This window comes from Lycorma delicatula, chromosome 3 (assembly GCF_047948215.1).
Source record: "Lycorma delicatula isolate Av1 chromosome 3, ASM4794821v1, whole genome shotgun sequence".
Taxonomy (NCBI): domain Eukaryota; kingdom Metazoa; phylum Arthropoda; class Insecta; order Hemiptera; family Fulgoridae; genus Lycorma; species Lycorma delicatula.
Window position 1 is genome coordinate 51,528,028 of NC_134457.1, and position 19,293 is coordinate 51,547,320.

The 19,293-nt window shown below is 29.7% G+C and overlaps 1 protein-coding gene across 1 annotated transcript in view; it reads right to left on the bottom strand.

Annotated features, from left to right (window-relative positions):
- Positions 1-12,287: 12,287 nt before the first annotated feature.
- Positions 12,288-19,293, bottom strand: part of LOC142320885 (uncharacterized) — a 28,465-nt gene continuing 21,459 nt past the window's right edge. The window contains exons 4-5 of the mRNA XM_075358869.1: positions 17,097-17,186; positions 12,288-14,035 (exon numbers count right to left, since the gene is read on the bottom strand). Coding sequence (XP_075214984.1) covers positions 12,579-14,035; positions 17,097-17,186 — 1,547 coding nt within the window. The 3' untranslated portion in view covers positions 12,288-12,578. The remainder of the gene's footprint in view (positions 14,036-17,096; positions 17,187-19,293) is intronic.

The following is a 19,293-nucleotide window of genomic DNA, read 5'->3' on the forward strand; positions in this document are numbered from 1 at the left end:
AAATTAATGCTTAAAATATCAGTTTATTAAAATTGTTTGCTTGGAATTTATTCAAAAACAAATGTTAAGAAATTTTATGTACATGATCATTTTTTATATGAAATATAATGTATAGTTTATCAGTAAGCTAGATATGTAACGAGAAGAGATAATAAAGTCTTTATATCAATTTTATATGTATTGAATAAAATTACAATTACAAAAAATAAATTATCTGTAAAATTCTATTAAAAAAACGAAAAGAAAAATATCAAAAGTTAAGTTCAAAGCGGGAAGGATATTAAAAATTAACAAATTATAGTGGATTTTTATTAAATTATATTTACGTATTTGTGGAAAGTGTAAAATAATTTTAGTAATTTTATGTGAAAAATGAGAAAAAAATCATGTGATTTCTGATGGGATTCCATGGAACTTAAAACTAGCTTCAGTTTTTACAAGGGAATGAAAAACATACCTTTCACAAATATTTCACTATTATAATATAGTAATATTTTTTAACATTTTGTTACGAGGATTCCCTGGTTGGTTGCGTAAAAAATATCACTGATAAAACCTGAAAAATATTCTTTAGCATTAATGAATTATTATTGAACTTGTAAACATTTCAGTACGAAAAAATAATATATCAGAAATATTATACTTTTCTTTTTTTACGTAATTTCATTATCTAATAAAATAATTTATTAATTCAATTTATTCTTTCGGTAATATGTTGATATATTTACTAATTGTAAAATGTGGAGCTCATTCTAAATCAGGATTCTGTTTTACTACCTTACTGATAAGGGAAAAGTTACAGAAAATTTGTATACAAATTTTAAAGAAAATCTATTTTTGATATTAATTGAATAGTCAAAAATTAAAAAAAAGATAATAAAAATACAAAATATAAATACAGAAATAGAATATAAAAGTATTTTTGTTTATATTAAAAAAAAATAAAAATATATATACATAATTACTTACAGCAGTTATTTGTTGTTTGTTGGTGAATTGAAGAACAAATGAGGCGATTTTTATAAAACTATAAAATTAAATAACTTTTTATTTAAATAACAATTTTATTTCTAAACTTTAAAAAAAAAATAACAAGCTTTAATAAACTTGTTTGAAAATCATTTTACGTGTATTTGTTTATTAATGTTTAGTATATAAGATACGAACAGAGTTTCAGTTTCCTCTGTAAAGGTTCATCAAGTGAAATTTAGTGAAAGGTGGTCTTATGTAGTCACTAGTAATGTAGGACACTTGTAAAATGGTGGACTTGACCGTGGCAAGAGTTGACAATAATAATAGAAAAAAAGTCATAAAAAGAAATTTTACTCATAAATACTCTATTAGTTGACGAACATATGTTGGTACATCGAATTCATTCCTTCTTTATCAGATACGAATACACACTGCTTCAAACTAACTTGTAAGTTACTGTAGTAGTGTGAGGTCTCCCGTTTTCATTAGTACTTTGTCTGATGACGATAAACCAGTTGAGATGACCTCATTTTCAGAAATTAAGTTGTGGTATAAATATCGTAACTACAATTTTTACCTTTTTTCTTATTTCTCATTAATATTTTCTTTCTTTCACTTTATTTCCACTTCTCATATAATCATAATTATAATTTGTTCAGTCTGTTCTACTCAAAAAGGTGTTCATTAATTACAGTATTTCTTCCGCAACATTATCATATTACTGTTTTACTTTTCTGTCAAAATATGTGATAAAAATTTAATTCTTGGATCTCCAACGAAATAATACGATTTTATATGAAGCTAGAAGTCAGTGTAGAAACGTGTAAGGCCAGCCTTACGAGTTACAATAACCTGATTTCTTTCTTTTAAAATTTATTTGTAGTTGGTAAAGACTGTTGAAATGTTCAGAAAAAAATTGTAATTATTATTTCTATCACTTCCATGTTAATCTTAACTTACAAAACGATAAATTAAAAAAAAAAAAATATTAAAATTATATACACAGTGTATATAATTGAAAAAAAAATATAGGGTATGGAATTTGAAGGAAAAAAGGGGTGACATTGCGTATGGGAGGAAATGACATTAATAAAGATGTCTTAGTTAGGCTGGAGGATGTAGTCAGGATGATGAAAATGGAGTTACATGTAAGGAGCAAATTATGTTCAAACTCTTTAAAAGCAGCTCTAAGAGTAAGTTGAAAAAGCAAGTATGCACTCCTAGTGAGTTTGTTTATTTTGGAGTTATTCGTGTAAAGGAGTAAGAGCTGGTAATTGTTGCAGAGAGCATGAGTGCGGCAGGAGAAGGAGGATTTATGCTAAGAAGGCTTAAAGTAAATGACAAAAGGAAAACTTGACAATGAAAGAGGTAATACCCATAGTGACACTGAAGACTAAGACTAAGACTAAGATACTACAATCTGGAATGCGTTTGAGCTAATCGTGATTGCTATGTAATTTTTATCGCGCTACATTAGTGGTAATTGTAACGGGACCAGTGTAACGGGTTTCTTCCAGAAAGAAGAAATGGAGGGAAAATAAAGAAAGAAAAATCTAGAAGGACCCAAAAGGAATTCTTTATTTAGAATAAAGAGGCCAATTAATGATTTATTCTTTGTAAAACAGACAGTGGAATCTCTAAAAGCTCTTGATCAACCAAAAGGATTACTGGATCGGAGAAAGAACTTATAGAAAAGCGTAGAAGGCGCAAAAAATAAAAATTATTACGCTTGAACAATCAAAAGGACGTGACGGGTGTGCAGGCCTGGAGGTATAAATATTGCCGGGGACCAGTGGACAGAGTGAATAGTATTGCAGCGTGCGATAAAAGCGATAATAGTAAGCGTTTGATAACAACGAGTGAATAGTACGTCACGAGTATTACATTTTGGATATTAGTTGAAAACTAGTTCGATGAGTTATTTGAGGACAGAAGTAAAAGTGATAGTATTCTATTCATTCATAAAGTATAGGGTAGTTCTTTCGTACACAGTAAAAGTAATAATACTTGCAGAAAGTGAATCGTATGAATTTTAGATTTTTCTATTTTTATTTTTAATGCAGTATTAGTTTCTTCAGCCATTATTAAGTTTTTTGTAAATCGAACTATATTTTGGTATTTATAATTTAATTGTCATTAAATCAATTTTGATTTTATTTGAATTACTATTTATGTATATTTTATATAATAATTATTACGTTTATTTTATTTTATTTGTTTTTCGAGTAATAAATTATGTTTGTTAGAAGTTTTTATGTTTGTTAGTATCTCAATATGCTTGTCAAACTGCGAACACGTGAGAATATGTTACTGTTCAGTTATAAATTAATGCCATAACTTAACTTTAGGTAGTATGTTAAAATTAACCTTGTTTTATTAAAAATGAGTAAGTATAAAGAGGGTTCCTCGAAAAGGTTTACCTCATTGATTAAATTTCAGCAAATAGCCCCAGTAAAAACAGTCACATTTATTGCCGGTCCAAATGTTCACCACTCTGTCCAGCCTATAGACCGAACAGTTCGTCACTGAGGGAAAGATTTTTTAATAACTTAATGAGCCGAATCATCATCAGCATGATGGAAATTTAATGTTAAATGTAGGAAATTTATTTTAATAGTTCTTTAACGATATATGTAAAAAGATTTACTGGGTGGCTGTAAGCTGGGTCACAGATGATATTGCGATTAAAAGAGGCTATTATAACTGAATGCTAGAAAACTGACGTTTTGTATTGAAAGATTGCCATTTTGCCTTTTAAGTATCTTGGTAACTCATTTACCTCTTTTTATGTAAATTTTATTACCTTTATTTTACACTGTAAAATGTGTTCAAAATAAATTCAAATCTACAGTCTTTTTTTAGGCATAGTATATACGGAATGTTAACGAAACTTATAAAATTACATCTAGAGATAGAAAAGTCTTGTTTTTGAAAGATACTAGAAATTATTCATGAAGAATATCTTTGATTTTGTTTGTCACCAAATTCATCGAAAACAAAACATCTTTTCACGCGCTTGTCAGGGAATTGGTAAATGGTAAACTGGTATTTCTCCGATCAGCTCTTCTTGAGTAATCTGACGGCTTACATCCGGAATCTTTATCAAGAAAATTTAATTATTTTATCAGTTAGCGACCGTTTTTGTTGTTAAAATTAAATTTAACTTATTCTGTTAAGTATAAAATAGATTCGCGTTTAGGTGTGGCCAACGTTTTTTTGTCAATTACGCGTGTTTGCTGCTCAGGTTAATCGAAGAATTAAAAATACATGCCTTTCATTTAATAAAGAAAAAAAACTATATTACAGTTAAAAGAACCAGGGATATAATTTTCCTTCACTGATTTGCAACTAATGAACCTTCTTTTGGCATGATTCCTTATGGCATTTAGCGTATGAGATAATTACGGTTGTTAGCTAATAACTGGATTCACCTTCACGGAAGAATCTAGGCTCACAATTTCATCTATAATAATGTAACATCTTCGAGGAATTCTCATATAGTTCGGCTGTATGGCTCAAGTCGCAAAGCCTAGTTGTTAATGAGAAGCCCCCTTCCACGATGGGTTTGAAGTTTTAGGGTGATGTTCTTTAGCCCCTCTCCAAGACAGGGTAGTTAAACATTAGTTTTTTATTTGACTGGACCGTCCCCCTATAAGATTGATCAGTTGTTAGGCGAAATTTGTTTAAATATTGGAAAAAATTTCCACTGTTGGACAGATGGGCAACTGTTGTTCTTACATCTTTAGATGAATACTATCCTTCCGAATCTGATATAAGTTTATACACAGAACTTTATTTCAGTAAAATGTTATATTCTTATACTGCCATGTTTCCAAAACGAGAGCTGAATCCTCTTTTTTAAGACATTATAAGGCATCAGAATGAAATTTGTTTCGGCAGTGGCATCAGCTACCTTTCCCAGGCTCAACTCGGAATTGCTCACCGAATACCTTCATCGAAATTCTACATAGCAGCTCACACTTTCAAAATCAAATCTATCTATTAGGACTATCCGCGGATTTGATTTTGGTTTTGACTAAAATTGATGTGTAGTGTTCACAAAATGACAAGACAACTAAATTCTGGTCTATCGCCAGTTCAATCATCTTTAGTAAGATGCTTTTCGGCTAGAAGTTTAAATATGGTTATCGATTATATCATACTCGTCTGAAATTTCAATGGCAGTTTTATGGTCACACTTTCCTTCATTGTCGTTAAAATATGGAGTGCGCGGTCACTGTGTTAAAGACGGGCGTGATATAAACTCATTCCCTGATAAAACCGTGCCACCTTGGTGTACTGTTTGTAAGGTTATAAATGGAAATGATTCTCTACACAGTGCCGGAAATCGGGAATGTAGGATAGAAAATTTGGCCTCTTTTCACGGTAGGGGTGTATTCAGACTGGCTGAAAATGTTTTGATGTTTGATCTGTATGACGAGGCTTTCTCTGTTCCTGTGATAAAGAAGGATATAACTCTCAAACATTTTACAGATTACATGGTGATGAATCATATGTATTAGTCACACATATATTTCTTAAACAGCATAATAGTTCTGAAATGTATTAGAAGTCCCATTTTATAAATAACAATAAAGTACTTTGTGATGCTGCTCTAAGTTTTTTAATGCAGATCCCTGCGTTCATCCAGACATCAATTGTAGAGGCAGTACCTTTTTTTATCTACGGAGTAGGATATTTAACCGTTTCTAGCTTGTTCTATTTTAGGCGCTTGGGAAACGCTCAAAAGTTTAAAAATATACCCTTTGTAATAACTTATTTTTTATCATTGACCTTGTTATTTGTGTTTTCTTTGTCAAGCAGTTTTTTTATTATCGGTAATTTGTACTATGGTAACGAGCATTAAACACACTGGGAAAGATGTGTTGATGAGCCAGGTAAGTGCCATTTTTGAATTTTATGTGGCTTTTCTATGTCACCGCCAATATTTTTTAAGGTTTTTTTTTATAGAAATATAAAAACCCTTATCCAATTGTTGACTTGCCAACTGTGGCTGTGGCGCCTTACCCAATTCCTAAATGGGTCAAGAAGAACAATTTGCAATCTATCCAGGTTGATCCTCTGTAAGTTTTTGTTGGGCAGCAAAATTTAAAAATGTACTGTTTCCTGGAATTTCATAAATTTGATTTATCGTGTTATTTGTTATGAAAGAAATTGAATATGGTTACGTAAACATTTTATAGACTTTTTTTTTTGTATACAACACGCACAAGGCAAGAGTGCTCAATTATGAGGCGCTGCGAATAATCTTAGTTCGTACGATTTTTATTTCATTACTTATCCTGCAGAGTTCTGTAAAACATTTTTCATACCTTTAATCTGTCAGTTGATTTAGTTTAATACCATTCCTTCTGCTTAAGCATAGGAAAGAAAACGTTGTTTTGGTTTTTATATACTTTTACTTTAGTTTTTACTTCTTTGTACGAAGTAAAGAATGTATTGTGATCGCGAAAAATTTCAGTTTTACGATTTCAATGGAAATATCCATTTTGACTATCCCTGAATCGATTTTGACTAGTTTCGGCGTGACGTCTGTACGTACGTTGTAGGTACCTTATTATCTCTCGTAAACCCCCCCCCAAAAAAAGCTTAGCCGTAGGATATTCAAATTTTGGACTTAGAATTGTTGTAACATCTAATTGTGCACCTCCCCTGTTGATTGTAATCGACTGGACCAAAAGTGTCCAAAAAAGCCCAAAATCCAAATCAGTTTGAATTTTGAACTTTTCTCAACCCTCATTGAGAGCTTTTCAACGATATATCATAAGTGATACTTATTTCTATTGGTTCCATACCTAAATAAAATTTTAATTAATGAAATATTTAGATCGTACAAGGAGAAGGCACATCGGTTCGAATCCGACTTCATTTCCTTTTTTTTTAAACTTTTTTCTAATTTAAATATATTGATTTATTAATAATTATTAACCTTTGTTTGTAAACAAAATGTGTGTATGTAATTTAATAGGTGTAGAAGGAAGTCATGTGATGTCAACATCAGATTTTTTTTACCGGTTATTAAAGAAAAATTTATTTGGTGGTTTTATAAGAGATTACGTAAATTATTAAAAATATTTAGGCTGAAGGTACTCAGATGGTCTAAAAAAGTTCAGTATTAACTAAAACAGTATCAAAAACATTAAAATACAATTTTATTTACGCTTCTATTCGATTTTAAGGTTGAAGATCTGGAAATTTAAAATTTACAGTGTAATGAATTTTCAGGTTAAAAATTATTCATATATAATTCATCTAAATTTACAGTACAGTCTCTGCAAACGTTCTACTGAAAATGCTGGTAAGAGATTTATGAGATAAAACCTGATAGCTGGAATGAAATATTTGAGTCCCGATTTGATTTATAACTGAGTAAAAACCTAATGAAATCGGCTGGTATTGGTAATGAATAGGATTTTATTAAATTCATATATAATACTGCTTAGTATCAGCACTGTATTTCTTAGAACGGTATGGTTTACTATACTAGGTTAAATATAAAGATACGGCTGTCTGTACAGAATTATTGTTGTTTATACATGATTGTCGTTAATTAATCACATGCAGATTATAGTTTTACGATCGTAACAAACATCCTTTATTTTTTGTTTTGTAACCACAAAAAAAAAATAGTTTTGTAGTAAAAAAATAGTTTTCTTCTGTATTGTTAAGTAACAGAGTTGTTCAGGATTAAATAATACTTTTTAAGCACGCACATTTCCACCTATTTGATACATAATATTCACTAATAAATATTTTGCAATTATTCATAAAAAAATACGTTTTATGGAAGGGTATTATGTAATTGTTGTATTTCTATTTTTCATTTACAACTCTCAGAAGTAGGAGCAATACGTAATTCAGTATTTAAAGAACGGATAATAAAAATACTGAAATTAATCCTAATTAAAGTAACAGGATATTTGTGGTATCTTGAGCTGATCGCTGGAGCAGTATAAAAGAGAAAAAGATCTCCAAAATTCTTAATCGCTGGGTTAGACCATATCATATATTAATCTTTCATTAAGTGAGCGATGAGTTATAACCCAATGGAAAATAATTTATTTGCTTTTTTATTGTATAATTCATATAAAGATTTCATTACGATAAATGCTAGTAGAAAAATGCTATTATTCTGTAGTGGTGAGTAAATAAAGTTAAGTAAATTTGAAAAACAGTAGGACTTATTATTTTCTTTTTACTCGTATTTTCCTTAATAGAAAAAATAAATTCGCCTACTCTTTTACGTTCATTTGTATTATTCTAATATTTAAAAAAGAAAACTTTTTTAAAAACAAAAAAAATCTTCCAAAGTAGATCTTACAACACTACTCTGGGAAAATTAGTGTAGTCATAAAAAACCGTTTTCGGCGATTAGCTAAAATATTGAAACAATTACGAATATTTCTCTCTCAAATTAGGATGGATTCAGATAGATTCGTTCGAGGTCGTAAGTGAGAGATGACGATTGGTTTTTTTGCATAATATTCTTTAACTGTTTTGATGAAAACTGGATTTAGAATTTCATTTGAAGTGATAACGATCTTTTTGGTGTGTTTGAGGGGTACGAATCCAAAACTGTTTTGTTTAAACTTAAAATTATGTTTAGTTCTTCCTTACTGAATAAATATCATCCGTTTAATGTTTGAGGGATTTTGGGATTAACAGCTTTGATCTTTGACCTTTGCACACACTACCCTGGAATTTTCCATTAACTAATGTCACATTGTGGCTAGTATTTTTAATGGCTGGGGGGAATCAATATTTTTACAACGTTACTAATTTATTTATTATTATAATACTTTTTTTTTTAATGTATTTTATAGGTGTAAGAGAAATTTTTAGAGGAAAAAAATTAATTATTAACAGATTTTTGTAGACTAAAAACAACTAAAAAAAAATAATAATAATTGAAACATTACTGTTACAACATCTGTTTTTCTTAATAAATGAATTAGAATGTTTCTGTAGTGATAATATAAAAAAATAAATATTTTCTGCGAGTAAACTAGTCAGTTATAATATATACATTCTAATTAAAATTTTTAACGGCATCAGTCTTCATAACCATTTTTTTTTATCGATTGAGATCTTTATAAATCAAGAATTTGTGTTAATCTAAATTAAAATGAGTTTGAATTTAAATAAACTTTGATAACTTTTGATATATGTAAAATTTTATCAGTGAAATACAAAACTAAGTTACACGACTTAGTTACATGACTATGTTTTATTACACATAATTTTTTAAAAAGCTTTTTGCCAACTGTAACTAAATAACGTTCATGAATTTAGTGTGCTAACAAACAACAAAAAGCTTCGAAATCCTGAATATTTTTAGCTGTTTCTTGAGTTGTGATTTTTTAACACAGTTCAATGTTTTCATTTTTTATTCCCAAAACACAAATATTGTCTTAGATAAATTGTTCGTATAAAGAATTATAAATCGTTTGAACGAATGAATCGTTTGAGAAGTATAAATCATTCGAACGAATGAATGAACCCGTCGTACGCTGCATGCAGCCGCCCGGCGCACCTAAAATAAAAGCGCAGAGCGGACAGTAGCAGCTAAAATAAAAATCTGATGTTGACACCACATGACTTCCTCGTATGCCTACTACATCACATATGTACATTTTTTAAAATAAAAATACATAAAATTTTATTCCATTAGCAATTTTTGTTATTTTTTTTTTAATTGCTATTATTTGTCGTAAATTTTTTTTACAATCAGAGGTTAATAATTATTAATAAATCAATATATTTAAATTAAAAAAAAGTTAAAAAAAGGATATGAAGTCTGACTCGAACCGATATGCCTATGTGACGTCTGTAAGTACGTACGTACAGACGTACGCACGCCGAAACTAGTCAAAATTGATTTAGGGATGGTAAAAATGGATATTTTCGTTGAAATCTGAATACCAAAATTTTTCGCGATCACAGTACTTCCTTTACTTCGTACAATGAAGTAAAAGTATATGCGAGCATATACATCAAACAAACAAACTCACGCATCAACCTTTTTTATGGGAAAGACACCGATAAAGTACTTAGTTCTTAAGCCAAGTTCTACCTTTCGTTCTGAGATATACAGTGCTGATATTAAGCAACATTACGTATGTATATTAAGTAAATTCCAGTCCATTATCACCACCAGCCTATTATTTATCTTCCACGACTTCATTAGGTTTCTTCTCAGTTATGTAAATCACATCGGGACACAAATATTTCATTCCAGCTACCAGGTTTTATCTGATAAATCTCTAACCAGAATTTTCAGTAGAATGTTTACAGAGACTGTAAGTAAATTTAGATGAATTAAATATGAATAATTTTTAACCTGAAAATTCATTAGATTATATTAATTTGAAATTTCCAGTTCTTCAACCTTAAATCGAATAGAAGCGTACAATTGTATTTTGATAATATTTTTAGTACTGTTTTAGTCAATGCTGCCAAGGTACTATATAGCCAGCCTCCGTGGCGCGAGTAGTAGCGTCTCGGCCTTTCATCTGGAGGTCCCGGTTCGAATCCCGGTCAGGCATGGAAATTTTACACACACGCTATAAATTCATTCATCTCATCCTCTGAAGCAATAGAGGTGGTCTCGGAGGTTAAAAAAAAAAAAAAAAATATAGTCCTCAAGTCGTATGGGAATGAAAGTAGAAAATAATTATATTTTTATACATATCTTTGATTCATGTAAGTACGTACATAAATACTGTACATATTCTTTCTTTAGGTTACTTTTTTAAAGTTGATTTAAAGTGTGAAGAAAAGGTTATAGAAATAAAACCCGTTTACAAAGTTATATATTTATAAATTTATTACTTAAAATAAAAATCAGGTAAATTTAACAGAATAAACTACTTTACTATTACGCTTCAATTTAATAAATATTTTTAAAAAATTACTTCTTAATTACATTAGTTAAAATATTTATTATTTCAATATTTAATGAAATAGTATAAATTACTCTTAGAAAAAATTAACTATCCTTAAATAATGGAATTAAAAGACATTACAAAAAATAACCACGTTCTCGGTAATTTAATGTCTGATTGCTTTAATAAAACGGACACAAAACTACTTTGTGTACATAATTTTTTTTTGCGCAACTTAAAAAGATCAAAAACTAAATATCAATTTTTATATCTTTTTATTTAATTAATTCATTAATCCGGTTGCTTATTATGGCTTACTTTTTTGGCTGTTAAATGGCTTTTTTATATAGCTAATATTTTGGTTAACTAAATAATTATTTTATTTATTTGGTTATAATGATTAGGTGGTAAAGATAAATAAATATGGTAAATATTATTTTGCTCTTTTAATAACACATCGAAGTCAATTTATCGATTCAGGTGCCACATAATTATCCGAATATCCGGATATACTTTTAAAAATTATATTAAAGAAATATTAATGTAGGTTAGTTCAGTCGTTTCAAGTTACTTGTGGAAAAATGTAAAAAAAAAACACACACATCGAACTGGGAATTTAAAGTTACAAATAAAAATGTTAGTGTCATGATTTATCTTTTCAAAAAATAATTTCAACAACAAATTTCATAAAAGATATTTTATGAAAAATTAATAAATAGAAACAAATATTTTTAATTATACTTTTTATTTAAAATAAAAATAAAATATGTTCTAATTAGCTAAAATTATTTAGTTTGGTTAATTTCTTTCTGATCGTATTTTCTTTTTAAGTCATTGAAAAATCTTTAATGATCCTGATCGCAAACTGAAACGATGGATTGTTAAAATTTTATTCTGTTAACATTAAATTTAAAATTCGTATAATTTGAAAAATTTTTAATAATATTTGTAATTGACTAATAATTGTTATTCAATACCTCTAATTTATAGAGGTATTTATTTTTTCAGATTCATACAAAAATAGTGGTAATTAAAAGAAACTTTCTGCAGTAATTTATAGGTTTGAATTATGATGAAAATTAGTTTAAGTACATTCATTTCCCACAAAAAATGTTCACCGGCTGAGTTACATTATCAATTCATTTTAAACTTATTAAGTTTCAAATAATTATAAATAATAGAGAGCCTAGTAGATAATTACATTTATAATATATCTAAGCATAATTTAAAAAACTTTTTTAAAAGTTGATTAAATTAACATGAAAAAGACAGATTTTTATTTATGAATTTACGTTTCCTAAATAAAAATAAAAATATAGTACTATTTTTTTAAATTGCTAATTAAAACAAAAATAATAATAATTAAAATCGCAAAAAATAATGGAATTCGATCCCTTAAAAATTTGTTCCACCACCATTTTTATTTTTATTTATTTTCTTTGAACGTTATTACGAGAACAAAAAAGAAAAGTAATATAATGAGAAAACGCTTTGGTATTTCGCTCTATTTTATCTATTTATAATAAATACAATATTCAATAAATAAATAAACAAATTTATTTTTAATTAAATTATCGAAATATCAAACTTACATTAATTTTGCGATAAATTATTCCTAAACAAAAATAAATAATAATAAATAGCGTTTCAGTCTGTATATATACAGCGTTATTTTCCTGAGTATTTGTATAAATAAAGATATCACGTCCATACGACTTCTGTTCCTAAAGGTGGAAGTCTCATGCGTCTGTGTTCTCTTCCGCTTCGTGCCGATAATGGAGATCTTGCTTTGGGAGGATGTCTGGGATCACTAAAGTATAATCTCATCCCGCCTTCTGGAGGCGGAGTTATTATAATCTGTTGATTAGGAGTTTTCGCCAGCTTTTCTATTATTGGATTTTGTACGATTATAGTTGTGATCGGTCGGTCGGTAGTAATCGGTGGTGTGCTAGTAGTATTTTTAACCGATAACGGAATGGTCCTTTGTTTTACTTGTACTTTTTGTTTATCATCGTCATCACCTTCAATCTCTTCTAAAATCCCTTCTAATACGTCGTCAATTTCTTCATCTTTTTCTGCCGGTCTCCCTTTTGATTCAGTGTTTGATACATTTTCATCGGAATCATCACCTAATAAATCACCATCTACGATCGAAGACACATCATCGTCGTCATCATCATCTTCATCATCATCATCTTCATCTTCATCTGCGACGTTGACCGATCCCGAAGTTTCTTTATTTTTAATCTTAATTGTTTCCACTCTATCCGTCGGTTGCATTTCTTCTGAATAGTTTTCGGTCGTCATTTCTGTAGTTGTTTGATCTGTAGTCGTGAAAATGATATCACCACCACCACCACCGCCGCCTCCATCAGTCTCGTCTGTACCTTTGGTTTCTTCAAGTACCTGCATAGATGTAATCGTCATCATAGTCGATGTTATATATTCTTTTTCTTTATCATCGATCGTTGGAGTTTCCGTTTCGGTCGGAGTTTCCATCATTGTTGAAGGAGATGAAGGCGCGATAAATTTTTCGGTAGTTTTGACCGCTTTAGGTGTAGTCGATCTAACTCTGTTTCTCGGTGTTGTTTGAACTACAGCGACGGGTGTTTTTATAGGTTTTAAATTCACTTTTACTGGTGGTTGAGCGGGTCGTAAAACTGAGAGATTCGGAACCGGCTTTTCTTTGATGACCGGTTTCTTTTTCTTTTTATTAGACGAATCGGATCCGAAGAATCCATCTAGAAATTCTTCACTGAGCGCACTAAATCCTGTATAATCGGCGGAATCGACATCGTTATCGCCCGTTTCATTACTGTCGTCGTCATCGTCATCGTCATCATCGTCTAATCCGAAATCATCATCGTCATCGTCGTCGTCATCGTCATCTAAACCGTAATCGTCATCATCATCTTCATCTTCTTTTTCTTTATCTGGTTTTGTCGAGGGGAACGGTTCGGCCGGATCGATTCTAAGTCCTCCCGGGCCAAAACGAAAACATGACACTCGAAGCGCCGCTTCCACATTATTTAAAGATCTTAGTTCTAATCCTAGACACGCTTTAAACTGATCTCCTTGTTTTTCTATTCCATAAACTCGTCCACAAAATTTAGAAACTCCTCCAGGCAGGCCCATGCACACCGGTGTTGGTTTCTTTCCTGCGAAAAAAAATGTAACATTAAAAACTCATATCAAATTGTTCTTTCATGAAATTTAGGTTACGCTTCATCAAATGTGATCTTAAATTATTTATTCTTTAAGATTATTCTCTTCTATATTTATTCAGCATCGCTGTTGAAGGGCAATATAAAATTTAGTGAAGTTTTTCTTGTTCTTTAATTGTTCTTTAATAGTTGTTTTGTCCAAATTTAATTTTTTTCATATAAATGTTTTCTTAATCATGCTTTCGCTAGAAAAAATACAGTTAACGATTTTTAAAGATATGTCGACGATTGCAGTGAGTGTTGAAGAACTAAAATAATGAGTTCGAAAACAAAATTTTTGTTTTATATATATATATATGCATATACATATATACATATGTATACATACAGTGATTCAAAATTTCACAGCAATCTTTTGGAAGATGATTCTATAGCCAAATGTAAGAAAAAATGTTCATACAAACGCAGGCCAGAAAATGGTTAGTTAGCGAGTTTTCGGCTCGCGGAACATTTACTCGTACTCCTGCTTTCTGCTCCTTCTTTCGAATTAAACCGTACTAAAATTCTTGGGATAAAAATCAAGGCGTTTGTTGATTTCTTATGATTTTGATATAAGAAATTGAATAAAAGTGGTACTAGACTTCTATCTCTTATATTTTAAGAAAAACAGTGTAAAACGTAAAAACAGGGAAAATATTTTTTTTAGGTTTGAAATAAAATAACTTTGTTAATTTATAAATAACAAATAAAACTTTCTGGTTAATTTTTTAGAAAATTTAATGCAAATAAATAAGATCATATAATGTTTTGGGGCAATGAAGATAAAAATTGGTCATTTAATTGGTATATTATCGGTCTAAAATATTTTAATGAGATGGAAAAGTACTGTTAAAATTATTATGTTCGGTTCTGGGGAAAATTTAATTTCGAAAACACAGGGAAATTGATTAAAAAAAGAAGAAAATTGTTTATAAAAATTAAAAAAAAAAAAAAAAATAACTAGGTTCAAATACGAAAAGTTAATTGTTTATTTTAGTAACAAATTACAAACGAGTAATGTCTATGATAGAAGAACCATTTATCACGTGATGTTCTGTGATGTAATTTGAGTGATTTAACAAGTAAATTATTAATTTCAACACAAATATTTTAGTGTAAAAAAAATTGTCTTTTAAAAAAATTACATTTTAAGTTATAAATTGTATCATTTGCCAACCTCTATGGCGTATTGTAACCTCTTAGTCTTTTATCCAAAAAGTCTTCAATTCTGATCCTGATCATGCACGACTTTCATACACTAAACGAATTTATACCCTAACAACTGTTGATCCTTTTTTGTTGGATTTGAATAAATCAAATATAACATTTTTGAGAAAAATGTTTTTGTAAGAACGTCTTTGATATTTATTTGGTAATAAACACTGAATTTTTTTACGAACGTTCTATCTATGAAAATTTATGTACATAAATGCGAGTTTGTGGATCTGTTGGCAAAAACATCAAGCGGGAACCAACCGGCCGATTGCTTTCAAAGAAAATTTCAAGATATATTCTTGCTGTCCCAGGAAAGGTTTTCAAGCTATACTTGAGGCCTTAGCCCACTTGGGGTGAAGTTGTGAATTAAAGATATTCGTTAAACAAAAAAATCAAACCTGTTACTTCGTTATACCGTGTGTTTCAAAATGAATATCGGGGTTTTAAAGCTATGTAATATTTCTCAGGTTTCACGTACATTGATTAATTATACATGAAATGAAAGAGAAACACAAATAGTTTTAGCTGTGCGTTACAGCTGCGTCCATATTGTTTACAGCTGTTACAAGCTAGGCCGTGGCCTACAGATTACGGTTTGCGTACTACCTTCGCAAATGAAATGACGATTAGCTTCGCAAATGAAATGATTGCGATAGCTTCCCACCGTGTCGATGAAGACTTTCTTTATCGTGTCGTATTCTGTGACGAGTCAACATTTCATGTTAATGGAAAAGTAAAGACTCATGATGTGCATATCTGGGGAACAGAAAATCCTCACGAAATATTTCAGAGTGAAGGAAATTCTCTGAAAAACTGAAACTAAAAAACTGAATGTTTTTTATTCCGTATCCCGACGGCAAGTTTACGGGCCGTTCTTTTTCGCGGAAGCAATTGTGTCTGGAATGAACTATCTTGATATGCTACAGCTATGGCTCTTTCTATTTACTGCAATACGAACTACATAAGTATTTGGAATTTATTTGGCAATAAGATGGTGCGCCTCCTCAGTGGCATAACAATGTATCTGATCGGTTGAATGAAATTCTCCCTGACCGCTAGATTGGTCGCTGGGGCCCAGATGACAGAGCTTGATTGCCGTGGCTTTCACGTTCGCCCAATTTGACCTCGTGCGATTTTTTTCTTTGGGGATTTATAAAGAATCAAGTGTATGTACCACCGTTACCAGCTGACTTAACTTGAGACATAGGATTGAAGCAGCTGTTACATCAATTACTCCAAATTTGCTAATTAAAGTACGGGATGATTTCTCCTATCGGCTGGATGTATGCCGTGTGATGAATGGTGCTCACATTGAATCCATCCATGAACTTATAAAAAAAGCTCTTTGGATTGCTCTTTCATTTCATGTACAATTTATTAATGAAAGTAAAACTTACTAAATATAACATAACTTTAAAACCTCGATACTCATTTTGAAACACACTTCTCTCAACTTGGTAATAGAAATATAATTTGGCAATAAAATATAATAAAATAAAAGGACTAATTATTTTTTTTTTAATGACTTAGAACCTCGGTTAGTACAGATTAAACGTTTCATTTCTTCCATGTTCCAATTTTTCTCATTAATAATAAAATGTTTTTCAAACATGGACTTTTCCATACCGGAGTTTTGACTGTGCCGGACTTATGAACTTTTCTGTATAAGCCGGTGTATAAAATTAATGGTGCTGCTGGCAGAATGAGATAAAACAAAGAAAAATTATTTTATATTTGTTAATTATTCGTTAATAATATATACTACACTGTATATATGTACTAAAAAAAAAACGTAAATTACCTGAAAGCGTTATATTTCTAAGAACTCGATCACCGAATTTCATCGTTATACCGAATTCATTTTCTCTCAGAAAAGTAATTGCTGCACATCCTGAAAAATAAAAAAAAGTAATAGTAACAATTATGTTCAAAAAAATATGTATATGTGTGTTAATTATTAGACTGCAATTTACACGTATAAATAATAATTTAGATTCCCGTTTAAACCAAAGACTCTAATGTGTAGATGTTATAACAAAACACCTTCTAAAAAAATTTGTCTAAGTTGTTTTACTTTTCTTAATAATAATGATTATTATTATTAAAATTTTAATTTATTTTCTTGTCACACAAAACAATATCTAAGTGATTTTTTGAATTATCATGATTTATGTAGTAGGAATTTTAAAGATTTTTTTAACCGTATATAAGAAGTTATATACACCAGCTATACGTGTACGTCAATAAAAGGACAAACCCTTTTAACGGTACTTCGAACAATGGAGAATCACAATAGTTAATAATTTATTCATATTATCATAACATAATAAAAATGAAAGTTCAGGCAACACACATTTGAAATTATGAAATATGTTTATCTTCATCCTATTTTTAGTTTAAACAGTGTTAGTCAACGTACGGTACTCTCACACCCCATGTTATAGTCTTATTACTTACGGTACTTTATGCATATTTGTTTTAAAATTAGATTACGTATATCACTTTCGATTTTATATTAATTCCATTTTAATTTAAACTAAAATTAAAATTATTAAGAAATTAAATTATTATGCGAGATAATTTTGTAGAAATACTTTAATCATGATTTCTATGATTGTTTTTACTTCTCAAAAAACGCAAGTACAATTAATTTTCAGCATTTAATATTGTCCAGCTTCAGTCAACCATTCTTGAGGCGTTAACTGAACCATAAAAACAAAGGTACGTAGGAAATGGGCGTTCGAAAACATATTTCACTATATTAGGACCAGAATTATTAAGCATTACAAAATAGTTGTAATAATAGCCCATGTTGTGCTAATTAGAAATGTTTTTATAATTACAGGAAAAAACTGTCAAATATGTAACATAATTTATTAAAAAATATTTAAGCACAGTAATATAAATTATAGAACAGTATAATCTATCTTCATTTTGACTACTATTGGGAGTAACTAAAAGGAATTGCTTAACACTTGTGTTAACTGTATAGAAAATATAGAATATAGGTTTACAATACTATTAAAGGCGGATACCTGTTTTAATCTTGTTATATACTGTTCTCATGCTTTCGAAATTCATACTTCGAATTATATTTCGGTTATACTAGAATACAGATATTTAATGTATAAAAGGAAGTGTTAGTCTACTAACAATAGTAAATATAGAATTCCCTATCATTCTGGATGGGCTCAAAAAAGAATGGTCAGATTTTTTTTCAACAATATTAGCAAATAATATTGTTTATAAACAACATCGGTAATAACAATTTTTACTCTATTTATAATATAACTAGCCGGTCAGGTGGCTGTGCCCCCTGAACCTCTATTTGTTCATTAAACTCATGCTTGTGAGAAAAATAATGATGAATAAAAATTAAAGCCCGTAAAATTTATAAAATCTATCAGGGTATTGTAATTTCTAGAGTTTGATCGGCAGGACCCAAAACTTTGAGTGAGCTGAAAAATGCAGGTTTCAAAATAGTCCGGCCTGCATCTTAAAAATAATAATTATAGTTGGTTACCCGTACGAAGGACGGGTAAAAATATATTTTGCCCGGTTCTTAACGTTATCCGATAAACACCACTTGGAGGTCACCGTACTTCAATTTTAATTTTTTTAAATTTTCTTTATTTATTTATCTATATTTCTTTATTTTATGTTTTTTTTTTTTTTAATCAAGCTACAGTAGGCAGGTGTAGCCGGTCGTACATACAGTGACAGTAGTGTCAGTGGCTGTGTTGATTGAGCCACCACGCTGTACTTATTCGCAGCCCTTAAAAAATCTAAATTTAAAAACAACCAGAAAATGATTTTTAGATATTTATCTAAAGAGTACTTGCAAATCCAAATCGAGTGAATATAAAATCGAAAATGGGGAAAATTTGCAATCACTGTTCAAAACATTTTTATCTTTCTAAACCCCTTTCAAGGTCAAATTTAGAAAAATCTAGAAATTTTTTAAAAAATATTCACATGAAAATTATACCAAAATTATA